General features: G+C 45.5%; 1 protein-coding gene across 2 annotated transcripts in view; it reads right to left on the reverse strand.

The window, feature by feature from the left end:
- PTPRA (protein tyrosine phosphatase receptor type A) overlaps positions 1–18,216 on the reverse strand; it is a 132,305-nt gene that overhangs the window by 58,698 nt on the left and 55,391 nt on the right. For both annotated transcript variants that reach the window (XM_063157872.1, XM_063157873.1), the window contains exon 3: positions 10,815–10,886. In XM_063157872.1, coding sequence (XP_063013942.1) covers positions 10,815–10,826 — 12 coding nt within the window. In that variant the 5' untranslated portion in view covers positions 10,827–10,886. The remainder of the gene's footprint in view (positions 1–10,814; positions 10,887–18,216) is intronic.

Raw genomic sequence — 18,216 nt, forward strand, 5'->3', positions numbered from 1 at the left:
TCCATCCCATGTTCCCATGAGGAATGGCTGAGTCCTGACACGCCCTGCAATTGTCCTGTGGGTTAATTAACCCCCCTGCCCCTGTTAATGACCCTCACTGCATCCCAGCCTATCTGAATTGAATGAAAATGCCATCCTGGAGCCAGGATCATGGAATGGTTCGGGCTGGAGGGATCTTAAAGATCAAGTCCCAACCCCTGCCATGGGCAGGGACACCTTCCACTGTCCCAGGGTGCTCCAAGCCCCATCCAGCCTGGCCCTGGGCACTGCCAGGGATCCAGGGGCAGCCACAGCTGCTCCAGGGCTCCCCACCCTCACAGGGAACAATTCCTAATTCCCAATATCCCATCCATCCCTGCCCTCTGGCAGTGGGAGCCATTCCCTGTCCCTCCATCCTCTGCCCAAAGTCCCTCTCCAGCTCTCCTGGAGCCCCTTCAGGCCCTGAATTCCCCCTTCCCTGCTGCCCACAATGTGGGATCACCCAGGGCACATCCAGCCTTTCATCCACCAACATCCCCAAGACTTTCAGGGCTGCCATTTCCCAAATCCCTGCTATTTTCTGCTGATGGGACACAGCATCCCATATAAAAATTCCTATCCTCTAAAACATCAGAATTTGTTTAACCAACAGCTTTCTCCTAACACCATCTCATCAGTCACCAGCCTCCATGGTGCCCAACCTCTGCTACACAAAACTTTGAATTATTCCTTTTGGGAAGCATCCAGCTTGATGCCACTATCAGGGGTGGTTTTATTTTTTATTTTTATTTTTTTTTGTCTCAGTGGGTTATTTCATTAGGATGTGCCCCTGGAGTCCTTATTCCAGGCTGAGTGTGCAGCTAGTGGGAAGAAAGACTTCTTGATGATGCATTTTCCTACCAAAATAGAAGCAGCATCTTTAAACACAAACAGATTTCAGCTTCCAGCATGACAGTCCCAGGGCAGGAGACTGAACCAGCTTTAACTACTGAAGCCACACAGGGAAGAATTTGTGAAAAAAAAAGGAAAAAAGAAAAAAAAAAGTGTGGTTTCTGCATTACAGCAGCCACGTGCTCCAGATGGATTCAATGCCATGTGGGCTGGTGAGAAAAAAAATAACTTTGCTCCTCCCCCGAAACAGAAGTAGGGACAATTCACATCAAAAGTGGATCAAGCACAAAGCAAAAGTCACCAAATGCTTCCAAAGCAGTGAATTGTACCAAATTCAGATGTTAAAGCATCACTGAGAAAAAAAAAAACAACCCACAATGCTCTGTGGTATGAAACTCTGAAAATGTATGTTAAAAATTGTGTAACACAGAATTTTTCCATATTTTTGCTCCCAAGAATAAAGACTGGGATAAATCAACAGCTGAAAGGGCTGAATGTCATCTTGCTGTGAGCCTTTGTTCATAAAAATCGGAGTGTGGATGAAATCATTCAAGCTGAAAGGAAGTGCAAATGTTTTAAGAGGTATTTTCCTTTGAAAAGCAAAAATCTGCCTCACGGTGAAGAGAAGGAGAAAATCAGTTCATGACATTTCTTTCCTTTTGTGACAGGGAAAATTGATTAAAATTATGATTGCTGCATAAGGAAATAAAGTCATTTCATTACCAGCAAGACACGGAGCACTGAGGGAGAATTTGTTCCCCTGCTAAGGCTCAAAGCCCATGAGATGACAAAGTAGGGATGCCCAGAGCACAGCGAGGGGACCAAAGGTTGAGCATCCTGCTGATTGTCTGCATCCCATAATTTAACCAGCACTTCCAATTAAGCACCTCTCACAGATCCATCATGGACTTCAGCAAGCTGACAGCCCTTCCAAAGCCCAGAAACAGCCACTTTAAAAACAATGAAAACCCCTGAACACCTGCCTGAGGGATGAACAAACTGGTGTCTAACAGATATTATCTTTTTTTTTATTTTATTTAAGAGCAAATAAAATTGAAGCAGGGAGCGGATGTTTTAAAGCACTTAATGCAGAGCTGGGTTGCCAGCCAACATCTCACATCTAAACCATCTTCCTAAATGACCCATTTCAGGATTCAAAGCACATAAAAATAAAGAAATAGATATGAAATAGGTTTTGATCAAGCCTCTGGCTGCTTGGGAAAAGGACTTTTAACAGCCTGACCTCTGAAGCAAAACAGCAGCAAAGCTGATCTTCCACTGATCAACTGCCTCAAAACCAGTGCCAGACTGGGCTTCCCAATTTGTTTTTGTGCTCTGGACACCTGTGAGCATCCCTGGTGAAATATTTTGGGGTGGTTTCAATGCTGCTCACACCACTTGAGGAGCAGAAGATTCATTTCTGTGACCTGGCATTTGAGCAAACCAATCCCCATCCTGCCCTAGGTGTGTCTGAGCTCCAGGACAGACAAACGGAGCCTCTGGGAGGAGGTGGAGCAGCGCCTCAGTGTGGGGGTTCAGGTTTTCTTGCCCCCCAGCACCTGCAGGGGGTTCTTCTTTCTTCTGAAGATGTGGTGACCTGGCAGCAGCTGCAGGCACTGCTGCCCTGCAGCTGGAGAGCTTCAGGTTGGTTTTTTGACAGTGAGTGATGGCTGTAAGGGACACCTGCTCTGGCAGTGTGCAAGCAGAATCCTCATCCTGTGTGTTCATCCCAAAACAGACTGGGAAGGAGAAAATCCAGCCGATGTGGGATCTCAGCACCTCAGCACTGATGTGCAGAGTGACCGAGACCACCCTTGGGGGGCTCGGGAGTCCTGGAATGTTCCAGAAGTGTCTGGTGGCTGGACTTTGATCCTACACGGGAGACGACACCTGTATGAGGATGGGAGGATTTCACTGGGTGAATGGTGAAGGGATAAGTTAATTAGAGTGTGAAACACAGGGTTTGGGATTTCTGTACAGGGGGGTCTAAGTTAATTAGAGTGTGAAACACAGGGTTTAAGATTTCTGTACAGGGGGGTCTAAAGAAGTAAGATGGAGGAATTGGGGCGTGTCCTGTCCTTCTTCTTCTTCTTCTTGGCCTCCATCTTCTGTGGTGATGTTGGCACTTTGGGATTGGTTATTACTAAAAGTGCACTGGTTAATAAGGGTAAAAGGTATTGGGGAAAATTGATAAATATTGTATACGTAATTTTGAGTATAAAGATAGGTGACCGCCCCGGGGGCGCGCAGTGTGCTCATGGCTGGCTGCTGTGCAGACCTCTGTCGGGCTGAGAGAAAATCTTTTAGATAAAAAACTAATAAACACCGAGACCGAGAAAAAACCTGAAGCCTCTTCTCGTCCTTTGAAGCGCCGGGCTGCCCAAGGCCACCCCGAGCCTTTCCAGGTCATTGAAACAGCCGAGAGACCGGCAAGCCAGCACCACCCTTCATGGGGATCCCCAGGTGTTTCAGCCATTCCTGGGGCTCCCTGCACCTCCTAGCGTGGGGCAGAGCTCCAACCCTTCCAAATAATTCCATTTTTGCTCAGATTTAGCTCTTTCCCTCCAGACCCTTCACATGGAAGCACTGAAGGGCAGAACTCCAGCCCTTCCAAACAATTTCATTTTTGCTCAGATTTACCTCTCACCCTCCAGACCCTTCACACTGTTCTTGGTCAGAACCTGTAATTTTGAGCTCATCTTTGGGATGAAGGCAGGGAGATGCTGAACATCCCAAACATTTCCACACACCCGAGTCTTCTCACACGGATTAAAACACCAACACAATGTGAATCCTGACCAACTCCTCTCCTGAAAAACCCAACTCAGCTTCCACATTTCTCCACCACCTTTCTGCTGCTCAATCCCTTCAGCCATTCCCCCCTCCTGCAGAGCTCTCACCTCCCCACAAGTTTCCTCTGCAAGGAGGAACCTTAAATAACAAAACCCAGATGGATGCAGCTGCAGAAATCTCCCTGCTCAGTCCCACCTGTACCTCAGCAGCTCAGATTTCACTTTAGGTGCCATAACATCCACTCATTTTGGGGAGAAACAGCAACATTTCGTCCTCTAAACTAGTTTGTCTCAAATACAAAGATTTTACAAAATCATGGTCTTGTTCACATGATCTTGTTGATTGAGCTAGCTGGTTTGTGGAAGGTGTCCCTGCACATGGGCAAGGGGTTGGAATTAAATGGTTTTTAAGATTTCCTTCAACCAAGAACATTTTATGGTTCTGTGATTCTATGATTTCTCCATCTCCTTGTACAAGACTGGAAGCAGCCCATATGAATATTTTTGGTCGGCTTGCTTTTATTTTTTTTTAATTTTTTTTATTAAATGACCAGGTCTAGTTGAATTTTGAACCCAAAAACTTCCTCTAGAGCAACAGCAGCTTGACCTTGAGCTTCCTCAGAAGCTCAGATGTCACTTTAAATGCCATAACATCCACTCATTTTGGGGGAGAAACAGCAACATTTCATCCTCTAAACCAGTTTCTCTCAAATACAAAGTTTTTTGTAAGATTTTGGTCTTGTTCACATGATCCTGTTGATTCAGCAAGCTGGTCTAGTGGAAGGTGTCCCTGCACATGGCAAGGGGTTGGATTAACTGGTTTTTAAGATCTCTTTCAAGCCAGAACATTTTATGGTTCTGTGATTCTATGACTTCTCCACTCCCCTGTACAAAACTGGAAGCAGCCCATATGAGTATTTTTTTGTCTGCTTGCTTTTATTTTTTTAATTTTTTTTTTTTTATTAAATGACCAGGTCTAGTTGAATTTTGGACCCACAAACTTCCTCTAGAGCAACAGCAGCTTGACCTTGTGCTTCCTCAAAGCTCAGCCCAAGGTTAAGACCTGAGGTTGCCAAGAATGTGCTGAGGGAGGTGCAGCCAAGCTGGGCGCCTTCCATGGGGGAAAAAGAGCCATGAAGAGGTAAAATAGCTTTATTGTAGCATAAACTCAATTTATATCTGAAATGTTTCACTTTAAAGAGCTTCTCCCCCCCCTCCAGCTCTGCAAAGAGAGAATTCTCACCAAGGCACACAAACCACATCAAATGGAAGCAGGACCTGGCCAAGCAGCTCAGACACAGCCCCCACCCCACAAATGCTCTCTGCAGCAGCAAAATTCTAGATTACAGTATTTCCTTCCCCAAATATTGTACATTTTATACATTTCACCTGGTACACCACCACTTCCTGCACTACAGCTCACACTGGGTAAGAGAGGACAGGAGAGGAAGGGAGAATATCTTGTATATAGATGGGCACCTAAAAAATGCATTAAAAATCAAGTTTGGGCATTAAATTCCCTCAGCAATGGTCAACCAAATAAAGCTGTCCTCCTCTTCCTCCTCCAGAGCACCCTTCCAGACCCCCCAAGCCAATTTATAACTATAAAATTATAATTATAATTTACCTCCTTGCCCAGCAAGCTCAGCCCTTGGCCCCACAGGTACCAACTGTGCCCTCTCTCACACAATGTTGTATTTTGACAAAGCTCAGAGAAACTGGTGGAGTTTGTAAGAAAATTTCCCATTTTGTGTCAGAGCTGGAGGATTTACGCATCAAAAGCTTGTCTGGCTTCTCCCCACCTGCAGCCTTTACCTGCTGCCAGGTATCACTTCCCATGACATGCACCCACCTGAGGCCACCACAGCTAAAGGATCCCTGCTGGAACCCTGGAGGATGAGAATTTTACATTTTCTGTGTTGAAAGGCACCCAAGAAAGCCCTACATTTGACCTGAAGCCATAGAGAAAGCTTCCAAAATTAATTAATTAATAACACTAACACTATTCAAACACTAGTTTGAATAGATGTGTGTACTATCACATTGTAGAAAACTGAGAGTTGAAAGTTTTAAAATATAATATATATAAAGCTAAAATAGGTGTTTTAAAGCAATAATTAGTCCTTCTGCTTCATAAATTTAAGTAATTTATAATTAAACAAAAAAGTCCACATTACAAGATATAAGCAATTATTAGGTCAAAAGTAAAAATAACTCAAGTGTCATTTCTTCATTAAATAGTTTTTCCTTTAAAAACATTAAAAAGATAAATATGAAACCATTTTATAACTTGTTAGTAAAATATTATAGAATTCAAAAGATGTAAGATTGTCATATGGATAAAAATTTAATAAAAATCTGAATCCAAACACAAAATACCATCAATACATTTAATCCCAACCCTAACTTCAAAAAAGAAAAAAAAAAGAAAAAAAAGAAAAGAAAAGGAAAAAAAAAAAAAAATCAATGGATCCCAGCCCTGGGAAATACACAAAATAATAATTTTTCCAGCCTGCCTTATCTCCCTGTGGACATCCACATACAAAAATCCCCAACCCAGATATGTGCCTGCCCTCAGAATGACTCTGTGTGAAAAGGGAACAGGTTCCTGACCAAGGGACAGTTCTGCACCACATCCATGTGTTCAACGCATCACAATCCATCCAACTGGAGCTGTGAGGGGTCCACACGTCCCTTGCCAAATTCCTGTGTAAATTTTCATTTTTCTTCTTCATCATTGCATAACGCAGGGCAGATTTGTGCAGCAACGTTGAAGGAGATTTGCTGGTGCAGAGAGAGGAAACCGCTGGTGACGGCGCCAGCCTGCCAGGGGATTTCCATGCTTTGCTCTTGGAAAGGCCTGATAAGATGGATGTATTTGTTTTAGATTTCAGCAAGGAACCTCAAGGATTTGGATTACACAATCCTTAAATAATATCAGAGAGCTGAGTTCTGGAGAAGGAGGCAGGAGAAGTTAGTGGTGTTAGCATTGACCTGGCTGATCCCCTGTGGTGTTGGGGCAAGACAGTGCAATTCCAATTGAGTACAATTCCAGAATTTCATGGGTTTTGGTTTGTATCAGCTGGGACCAGATGTTCTCCCCTGGCCCCTCCACCTCTGGTACTGTGAAAAAATGTCACCAAAGCAGCTGCACTTGTGTTTTACCCACAAACCCAAAGCACACCTGATTGAATTCCCTCTTCTTTTCTGTTGGGAGGGGAATCTTAAAGACAATTTAGTTCCATGCTGCTGCCATGGGCAGAGACACTTTCCACTGAACCAGGTTGCTCCAAACCCCATCCAACCTTCAGCACTTTGATGGATGGTGCAGCCAATCTGCCAAAACTGGAGGATCTGTTTTATTGAAAATGTGAATCAGCTCAAGCCTCCCACTGGAACAAACACAATCAAAGCAGGGATGTGTTTGGAGACACCACCACGAAAAAGATTTGCTCCTATAGGTGCAGGCCCACCAGTGCCAGCAGCAGCTGAGCTTAGCTGTAATTAACTAAATTAACATGGCTTGATCTCAGTGGAGACAAGTTGTTAAGGAAGCCCTCAAACTTAGCAAGCAAACACAACTAAAAACCTAAACTGACTGCAGCTGCAACCCTCCTGAAAGCTGAACCTGTGGTTGCTACACCCTGGCAATGTTTTTTATGAGACAACCACCCCTTTGGTGCAGTTTCCCATCTGTTCAGGCAACAGGTACATCAGTTGCTGGTTTCGGTTTTTCAGGACTGAATTTCAATAAAAATCGCAGTCTCAGAAGGATGTGAGAGCAGTTGATGTCTGTGCACTGATCGTTATTCCTAATTAACATAAAAATGAGGTTTTCCTAATCACCTGCAAGAGGAAACCTGCTTGCAGAACAAGCTACTGGGAAAAAAAAAAATAAATTACTCCTCAGGGAGGCAGTTGTCAGAAAAAAGGAGGGTGGATGTGTTTATTTATACCCAGCAGCTCCAGGTAGGGGCTGCAGGTCCTGACACGCTGCCTGCAGTGGTTTCTGCAAGGAGTTTTCTCCTTCCTGTCCCCATTCCATGCTCAGCTCAACCACCCAGTGCTGGAGGTGTGTGATGGGAATGAGGGTTTGCAGTCCCTGCAAATCCCAGGGTGTTTTTTTAGGCCAGGTCAGCTCACCTCAGCAGGATCAAATTTCACTGTAGAAGTTTGAAGCTTCACAGGAAAGAGGTGGGGAGAAGTGCCAGTGGGATTTAGGAGCATCATTCACTTGTGATTTATGGTCTCTGGGCAAACTCTGTGTTTCCAAAACGTACTCCAAGGATCAGCAAGTTCCAAAATGTGACAGCAATCTTTAAAGGGCACAGAAGCACTGCAGCTGGTGGTGGCTTTGACCAAAACTGCAAATCCAAGTGGGGGAAAAACCACTTTGGCCAATCCAAGCAAAATCCACCAGGATGAAGCAGTGCAGGGCTGGGATGAGTCCTGACCCACCACCTCCTGTCATCTCATGAAGTTTGGTCAGCACTGCACGTTCCTGAGGAGAAGACGAAGCTGTGGCACTTTTCTGAGGAGCAATCCTTGAGGGAGAAGCTGTGGGACCGTGCTGGAGGGGAGCACCAGCAGCACCCTGGTGATAAATAACCTTTCAAGTTACTGAGAGAACAAACACCAGAGGAAGGAGCCAACCACAATTACTGACTTGTCTCTCAGGAAAGACATTTCGTTATTGTGGCTAGCACCGAAAACAACAGCTCGGGGAACCGGTGGAGGAAACCACACCTGTCAAGCTCTTCTGCAAATCCAGGGCACCCCAGCGTGGCTCCCACCTCCCCAAAACCTGCTGGCAGCACAGCTGGAGGAGGATATGGATGGTGCAGAGGTTGTGGATGGCTCTGGATGGGCTTTGTTGAAATTAGATCTGTGGTTTTAGCGCTCCCCCTCTCAAAAACACGGCACTGGTGTCAAGGGAGGATCCCTTCCACACCCTGATGGTTTCTGCCCTTTTCAGCAGCTCTGGCAGAGTTTTGCACACTCAAATACAGCTCCACACAATGCCACAGCTCCATCACACTGAGCACCTTGCTCTGATTGCTTTCAACACAGACTGGTGCTCTTCCCAACCCAGGACCTCACAAATGATGCTCCCATCACTCACACCTGCCCCTGATGCTCTGGGGGCAGAAGTTCTCCCCAGTTTCCCCCATCAAAGTCAATTTTTCAGAAAATAAACATATTGCACAAAGTATTGCAGATGAACATCCACTCATGCCTGCCCCTGATGCTCTGGGGGCAGAAGTTCCCCCGGTTTTCCCCTTCAAAGTCAATTTTTCAGAAAATAAATACATTGCACAAAGTATTGTGGATTAACATCTCAACGTTTTTGCCTTAACCTTTTCTACTCTCTACAAAAAGGAAGTAAGATGATTGCAAGCAAATTTTTTAATGCCATCAGATTTAGTCAAATTTAGTGAGGACACCAGACATCAGTGTAGAATTCAGAATTACATAAAAAAACTTGATTTTGTATGTGAAACCTGAAGTCGCCCGAAATTCCAGTAATTCTTTCCTTGCTTTTTATATTCCTCTAAGACACCATAATTTTAAATATTGGATAATTGAGAGTCTGCAGCTTGAAGGTTTCTCCAAAACACCAGCTCTTTTTGGAGTTAGACTGATGTCACTGTAGCTCATTTGCTTAATTAGTGATTTACAGAAAGATCTCTTTAGGAGAAGGGGGAAACCTTTCAAATGAAAAGCTCCAAGTGCAGAATCAAGACACCATCCCCAATGACTGTTTACTCCCGTCTTGTACATAATTTTGGGCCACACTACATCAGTCAGCAGCTGTGACTGATGCCATTACACCTCCTAAATAAAAAGTGAACTCTGCAAGAGGCCAAGCACCGCTGAGTTTTTCCCTAACAGGAGGATGTTGCTTTTATAAAATCATGCTGGGATAAAGTCAGCCCACAGAATAAACACACAAATCCCAATGCTGCTGCACAGCCCTGGAGGAGTTTCCCCCTTATTTCAGCACTTTGTTTTGATCACTGCAGCCTTCCTTCCCCCAAGCACTTGGCTTTTGCTGATCACTGCGCCCCAGCACACAAATCCTCCTCCAAAGGGGTGCTGGGGTACCATGGAGCACAGGGAGAGGGTTTGAACACATGTGCACGTTGCAAGGAACAATAATTCATGCAAATCCCTGCTCCAAGCAAATTCCACAGCAGCGCATCTTATCACAAGCCAAACAAAAAGCAGGAATAGGCTGGAGAATGGTAAAACCACGTTCAAAGAATTTGTTCTTGTTGCAGCTTGAATTTCCCCCTCTCCTTCCAACAGCTCTCTGCTGACACCAAAAACCAAGCAGCCATGAACTGAACCCACTAATCAGAAGTGAAGACCCAAACTGTGAGAGGAAGCAAAGCCTCTGCTCCAGTAGATATTTGGGAGTGGTGACCCTCTTTGCTTCAGGAAGAGGAGGCAGAGACCAGCAGCGACCATCTCAGCCTCCTAATGATGCCTCCAAGCACAACCACCACAGCAGAAACAACCCAGCAAGGCAAGAATTCAGGTGTAAAAAGCAGCACAAAAACTACTCATAAATCCATTCAGCTCTGCTCACATTTGTATCTCCTTCTCCAAGTTTGTACAACAGTTTACTGCTTTTAAATCAGGGATTTTCCTCTGTTTCATCCATCAAGAACTGAGCACTCTCTTGCCACATTTGGAGATAGACCAGCTTTCCACAGACGCTCGAGATGATGAAAATAAACGAATAAAATATATCTTTAGTTCAAGTTTTCTTCTTTTTTTTTCTGAGATTGCAAGTTAGAACCTGAATTCCAACCCAACCACTGGGTTTCAGCAGAACAAAAAAATCCCTGTGCTGAGTGCTCTCAAATAAGAGTCATGTCCCTTCCAACTCTGCACCAACAGAGACCTTATTATCCTCTGGGGGAGGAAGTCAGATTTTTTCCACTTAGTTACATTCCCAGGTAGTTCTTACATAAGATTTCCCTTCCATCTGTGTTTAAAGGGACACTTTAGCACAAGTTACTGCTTGGCCATAGAGCCATGGTTGTGTACTGAACCCCAAAATAAACCAATGGCCACTGGCCAGCACCATTTTATTTGCGAGGACAGGACAAAAAAGATGCCAAAATTACCAGCACCTCTTCCTACCTTAATTATCATCAGTCAATCGTCCACCTGCACTTCATTAGGAGCCCATAAAGGTTCTTCCAGTGCTGCCCCCTGGAAACAAACAAACAAAAAAAGCTTTTAGAACCAAAGAAGATAAATACAGCAACATCTTAGGGAAACAGCATTTTTACTGCTGCCAACAAGGCAATTCCATTCCATTTTACCAGATGCAAAATGCAATTTTTTTATTATTGCTCAAGCTACAGACACACACAAAAAAATGAAAATAACTTTTAAGTACCGAGAGCAAAACTGGGAATTCCCAGGGTTAAAAGTGCTTTTGGGAAGAGGTGGCAGGAGGGAATTACAGAGCAGCAGCAGCTGCAGATGAAGGGACTCTGACATTCTCAGCTTGGCCTGACAGATGCACTGCTGTTTGGGTAAAAGCAAATAAAATGTAGGAGGGTCCAGAGCTAGAGGGAATAGATAATTGCTGTTGTAGTGAGGGCTCTTCTGAGGGTGTATTCCCCCAGACAGAAGTAGTTTGGGCATTGGGAAAAGCAGTTCTGTGTGTTCATTCACTCCCACCCCAAGGGAAGGGGACAGAAAGCCACATGGAGGTCACCAGGATTTCTGGTGGCCACATACCCACGGGACAGCCACCAGCCCAAACCTCTCTGGATACAGACTCTGGCTGTAGGATCGAGTGTGATCCCATAAGGAACAGGCTGGAGACCTGCAGGGATGTTTGTGATGTCCTCACACTTGCACAAACCACCTCCCTCCCCACCAGCTCCTGGGTTTGGGTTCCTGGCTCCATCAGCCCAGTCACACCACGGGGCTCACAGCTCACCTGCCATGCCCACACTGCTCCTGGCTGTTCCCCACTTTTACAGGACCAGCCAAGTCGTCTCCAGTCCCTGCATCTCAGTTCCCCTTCCCAAAATATTTTTTGCCCACATCAGCTTTGAGGCAGCAGGAGCAGCAGGGCTCCTTGCAGGATTCTGCAGAGCCAACCCCCAACTAATCCCATCTTCTGGGCTGCTGCTCTAAAGCACAGAATTAGAGACCTGAGCACAGAATTAGAGACCTGAGGCACCTGTAGATTTCGAGTTGAATACATTTAAACCAAATTAATTTAATTTTTTTTTTTTCCTATCGACATCTTTGCTGGCCAGCCTTGGGCAGGATGTGACCCAGCCATCTGCTCTGTCAGGGCCAGGAGCTGTGGAGCTCAGACATAATCCCTGGGTGATCTCCTCATTGTTTTCCATCCTGCTCAAGTGTTGACTCGAGCACTTGTTCAATTAGACAAGCCTCAGCACTGCAATCAGATGGGCTCACAGGGCTGATTTTCTGCCTCCACTGAGAAGAAAAAAACATCTGATTTAGTTCTAGGTGAGTGTGATAGAACTGGGAGCTTCAAAGCAACGAGACCTGGAGATGATGTCTGCTCTGAAGCCTGCCAGAATTGCTGCTTAACCCGAGCAGACCACCAGCAATTCCATTGTAAGAGAAGCTGTGAGACAGAGCAGATTAAAGACATTGGACCTGCCAGGGAGGAGGAAAGCTGGGTTATTTTCCTGATACTTCTTTTTTAAGGGAGCTGGAGAACAGCTGAGATATTTGCTTTCTCTTGGCTCTGGCTCTAAATGAGTGACCCCAGATGTGCCAGACTCGTTGGTATTCCCACATCCCACTTGCATTTTCTTCCTTATGATCCAGCATTTCCCAACACCTCTCAGAGCTGCTGTCCTGGGGCAGAGGGGTCTGAGGGCTACAGGAATTCAGTCCAGCCTTCAGCCTGTCCTCTCCTCCCTGTGCATCCTGCCATCCTTTGGTTAGCTCCATGCATTTCAACAAAGCAGTAAATTTTATGGGATCCAGTCAGGAAGTTGGCATAAGCAAATGAGCTGTCAATATTTTCATGGCCAATTTATTCCTTCATTCATAAGGCTGACAGATTCCAAACACAGCTTTGGGTGGTGCTGAATGAAAGAGAATCACAGAATGATGAAATGGTTTGGGTCAGAAAGGACCTCTGGAGATGATCAAGTCCAGTGATCTTCTACCACTACCTCAGGTTGCTCCAAACCTGCCCAACCTGGCTTCGGGCATTTCCAGGGATGGGAAGTCCACAATCTCCCTGGGTAAATATTTTCATGGCCAATTTATTCCTTCATTCACAAGGCTGACAGATTCCAAACCCAGCTTTGGGTGGTGCTGAATGAAAGAGAATCACAGAATTATGGAATGGTTTGGGTTGGAAGTGACCTGTGGAGCTGATCAAGTCGTGTCACTGCCATGGACAGGGAAACCTTCCACCACCCCAGGTTGCTCCAAACCTGTCCGACCTGGCTTTGGGCATTTCCAGGGATGGGAAGTCCACAATCTCTCTGGGTAACTTGTGCCAGGGCTCATCACCCTCAAACCGAGGATTTCTTCCTAATATCCCATTTAAATTTATTCTCCTACAGCTTAAGCTCATTCCCCTCATCCCATCACTCCATGCTCTTGTCCAAAGTCCCTCTCCAGCTCTGTTTCAGCCTCTCTAGGTGCTGGAAGGTCTCCCCAAAGCCTCCTCTTCTCCAACTCCCACCATCTGAGAGTTCAAAGGGAATCAGCAATGAAGCTGAGTTTTCCCAAAGCTCCTTGCACAAGATAAGGACAGCACGGCCTGCAAGAGGAGTGCACACAAAACCCAGCAAATGCAGAGGCACAAGGAACACAAGAGAGCTCATAAATGCCAGTGGCACGTGCGTGAGCTGGCTGTGCCTTCAGAGGGCTGCAAAAAGGGAGCAGAGGCAGGAGCAGAGGGGAATTTGGGATGTGTGACTTGCAGTGAGTCACAGCCCTCACTCCTTGTGACAGGTACAGAGCATGGTGAGGCACTCGAGTATGAGAGCAGAAACATCTCATGTTGTACACACTCCCGGGAGTGTCTTACATGCACATCTGTTCTTAGAAATTACTCACTGGCCTCAGAAACCAGTTTCCGTGCAGAGAGGAAGTGTGACTGCCAAGGAGCAAGAGTGGCACAGAGCTGTGTCCCACATTTGGCTCCTGCAGCCCCACACATCCTTTCCACTCCTCTGCCTTTCCCTGACCCCACTGCGCCATGATGTGCCAGCAGTGAAATCCTCTTGCCAGATAATCCTCCCAAAATCTGCATCAGGAGGATCTGGTGCCATCAGAGTGTGGAAAGCCATCCATGTAACCCACTGACCTTGGGAAAACCATAATAATTCATAATTATTATTTCTAAACCATTTGAATGCATTTGGATGAAAGCAATTTAACCTGCTGTTACAGCACACCAATGGCAAGGAAGACATGCCAGATATAGGAAGGAACTTTCATTCTCTACCATGAAAATTCAGTTTTCTAACCCTGGTAGCACTGGGAAATCCAACACTGACCTGCTCCAGGTATTTCTGACAATCAAAAGTTGATTCAGAAAGAAATTCCAGTTATGAAAAAGACCATTGGACTCAGGGTCAAGTGTCCTCCAGGATGGTTAGAACCATGGAATATCCTGAGCTGGAAAGGACCCATCAGAATCACTGAGTCCAACTCCTAACCCTGTGCAGAACACCCCAAGGATCCCACCCTGTGCCTGAGAGAGCTGCCCAAAAACTTCTCCAACTCAGAGAGGCTTGGTGCTGTGCCCAGCTTGTCCTGGTTTTGGCTGGGAGAGAGTTAATTTTTGGGATAGACTTCATTTTCTTCCCAGTAGCTGGTAGAGTGTCTGAGATTTAGGATGGGATTATTGGTTAGCTCTGTGCATTTCAACAAAGAGGTAAATTTTATGGGACCCAGTCAGGAAGTTGGCATAAGCAAATGTGCTGTCAATATTTTCATGGTCAATTTATTCCTTCATTCATGAGGCTGACAGATTCCAAGCACAGCTTTGGATGGTGCTAAGTGCAGGAAAATCAGAGAATTTCACAGGTGATGGAGACCATGACAGATTAATAGGAACAAGATGATCTTTAAGATCACCAGTTTGTGATTGTATGGAAAAAAAAATCACCTATTTCTTTTATTAAAATGAGGAATACAAGGTTACAGTCTGAGAGGGGTTTTTTGGAAGAACCCTGCTGAGAAAATGCTCTGGGAATTCAGATGATGACAGCAGTTTTGTTATTTGGGAATATCAATGGTATAAAATACAAAAATGGTTAAAACACACAAAAATGCTCAAGATCAGGGGTTGGCAAAGGTGGCCCACAGCTCCAGAGTCCTTCATCCCCTATTAAAATAATGAAAATAACAGGAAGGCAGGTATTATTTGTTGGCTAGACAGCCCCAAATCCCACTGCCTGTTAATCCACCTGAAACCCAAGTGTATCAAGGCAAATTAAAGCTGCCTTTAATCCATGCAAATCTCAGCCCAGGAATCCTTTATTCTCTTACCTCCTGCCATGAGCTGAGCCCTGCCCTGCACCCCATTCATGCTGCCAGAGCAAAACAACACAAAGCTCCATATTTTAGTAATAGAAAGAAGGAATTTTTGGATTTTTCACGCATTTTGGGATTGGGAAGCTTTGTGCTTCATTGGCTGGGTGAGACCAAACCCTGTTCCACCTGTGCTTGGTTTAATCACATGTATCGACACACATAAATTAGGGCAATTTGTGCATAAATTAGGCAGCATCATTATGCTAATTGGGCTGCTGTGATTGTGCTGAGAGTGTTTGCAATCTGCCACAGTCCTGTGGGACGGCTCTGTGAGGGAGCTGCTGCCTCTGAAAAGGCTGGAGCTCCTCTGGGATCCTGCTGGGGCAGGCACAGCCTCACAGCAACCCAAAACAGGAGGAGAAGGGGTGAGGGGAGCTGGTGGGATCTGCTTCCTCTGGAATGCTGGTTTCTGTTCTCTAAATATCACATCCTAAACTCCCCCTAAGCTGATGCACCAAACAGGTGGGGTTATAGGTGGCTGCTGGAAAAACAAAGCCCTGAAGTGTGTGTAAAGCAAATAAAGAGCAAGAGACCCAAATCTCTTGCACTTTGTATCAAATCTATGTGAAGAAAAACATAAAAACAGAGCCACTCCAATTCCACCTGAATTGCAACAGAGGTAGGAATGGTTGCTGGGATCAGGGAGGTATCATAAGAGTTACCTGATGATCCCTGTTCTAAAAGAAAAAAAAAACAAAACCCTAAATCTTTCCAATGGAATGAGCAAGGATATGGGAGGAACAAATAAACTGCAAAGTGACTGCTTTTCCTTCTGGAATTGTAGAATATCCAGAGCTGGGGATGAACCAAAAGGATCATTGAGTCCAACTGCTGGCCCTGCACAGGACACCCCAAAATTCGCAGCAGAGCCTTGGTTAAATCATTAAATCACCATACACAGGGCAGGTCTACCTGGAGTAGGTAACTATGAAGGGATTTTTATTAAGACCTTCAGGGGCTTTTGCCAAAACTTGGATTTCTTTAGCTATCCCACAGGTATCCTGCAGGGCTGTGGTTGTGTCCCTGTGCAGAGAATGGCTCTGCTGCTGCTGCTGCTGCTGCTCAGCTCCAGCTCCAGGGGCTGGTGCTGCACCACATCTCCCTCCTCCTTATGGACACCAGGGGATGCTCCCAAACTCATCCAATTTTCCTTCTAAAACTGGTCACTAATTTACCAAATGGGACCATTATGCTGGAAAATCCTCCGTGTGGGAATTGAGGTCTCTCCCTGCAGAGGGAATTCAAGGTTGGTTTATTCTCCAGGATCCAGCCAGGAGTTTTTCCTCTGACAGACGTGCTGGCACTTTGCCTGGCTAAAAAACATACAGCAGAAGAGCAGCAAGCACGGAGCTACTACTACTAGAAGTGTTAAAAATCAACTTTGAGCAAACCATCTGGTAACTCTCACTGTGCCACAGGTGAGAGCAAACACAATACGCTCTGTACAGCACCAAAAATTCATCACTGCTCAGAGAATAAGGGTGTGAAACACCAAACCAGCCAGGGGAAGCCTGGAAGAAGATGCCCAGAGAAGCTGAGGCTGCCCCATCTCTGCAAGTGTGCAAGGACAGGTTGGACAGGGCTTGGAGCAGCCTGGGATAGTGGAAGGTGTCCCTGCCCATGGCAGGGTGTGGAACTGAATGGTTTTCAATAAAGGTGGAAGGATGAAACACTAAAAAGGCAGAAGGACATGGGAACTGGGAGATGCCCCATAGCCAGCTGGAGCAGGGAGCAGAACTGAGCTGCTTCAGCTGCAGGGACAAAGGAATTAGTGAGATACAAAGGGAAAAAATATCTGTACTCAGCTTCCTTCTGCTCTTCTGCTGCTCCCCTGGAGCATGAGCAGCTGGGTGGTGGCTTTCCCCCCTCATCTTTAAGCAGAACCTTCTCTAAGTAGTTTAGCAGTGAAAGCAAACTCTTCTCTCCCTCTCTGTGATGGAATATGGATCCTGGCATGGGCCAACATCAGCATCCTAACACCCAGTAATTCCCAAGCCTCTCTGAACACCCTCCATCTTATCAAAACAAGAGCTTAAAAACCTCTTCTCTGCACTCTTTAGTGATAATTAGTTTTAGTCTGTCACCAGCAGATCAGTTTAGGATTGCAACTAAGCCAAAGGGATATGAAAAGGTTTTGTGCAAAGCCTCTCCACACCAAATCAAGTTCAAAAAAGGGAAAGACAAAACACGAGCTGGCTGCACCAGCAGCTCCAACAGTTTCTGCTGCTCAGAAGGGAACACAGCAAGATTTAATAAACAAGCTCAATAAAGTATTCTTCCCTGTTTTATTTCCCCTTAAAGCATCAGCCCAATTTGGTTTTGTTTCCATCACAAACAGCTCCTTTAATCGTTCCTGACGGGAGCACAACGCGGGGCCCAGGGCTCCCCCAGCCCTGCCAGCTCCAGCCCATGGAGCTGCTCTGCCTCACCACAGCAATTCCTGTAATTCAAGTCTGGCAAACAATTCCTAGGCTGAAAATGGGACAGCATCCAGTTGTTATCTCCTTTCTTGTAAAAAAAAAAAAAAAAAATCGAGCATTATTTACTCTACCTGCCTGTTTGCCGTGCTGGCAGTGCCACCACGCAGGTGTGACAGCAACAAACGCTGCAGCTCTCACAGTTTTGCTGTTGGTGTCTCTCCTTTCATCCCAGCAAACAGCCTGTCAGAGCTAAAGGAGCAGCTGAGAGCAAGGAAAGCATCCAGCTCTCTCCTGACAGCTGAACAAGCCAGCAGATTCCAGGAGGAAAAGCTTTGCTACTCTTCTAAACCACGGCAACTCCTTCTACAGGTGATCTTAAAAGTCTGTTCCAACATTAATGGTTCTGTAATTCTAATATTCTGTAATTCTAATCTAATTAATTTTGGTCCTGGTCCTTGCATGTGGCCTCACTGGTGTTTCTAACCTCATTCATTTGTACCAATCCACCCTAGGATTTCCATCTCCAAAAAAAGTATTAACAACCAAAAACCCCCTCAGTT

Source organism: Melospiza melodia, chromosome 5, assembly GCF_035770615.1.
Source record: "Melospiza melodia melodia isolate bMelMel2 chromosome 5, bMelMel2.pri, whole genome shotgun sequence".
Lineage (NCBI taxonomy): Eukaryota > Metazoa > Chordata > Aves > Passeriformes > Passerellidae > Melospiza > Melospiza melodia.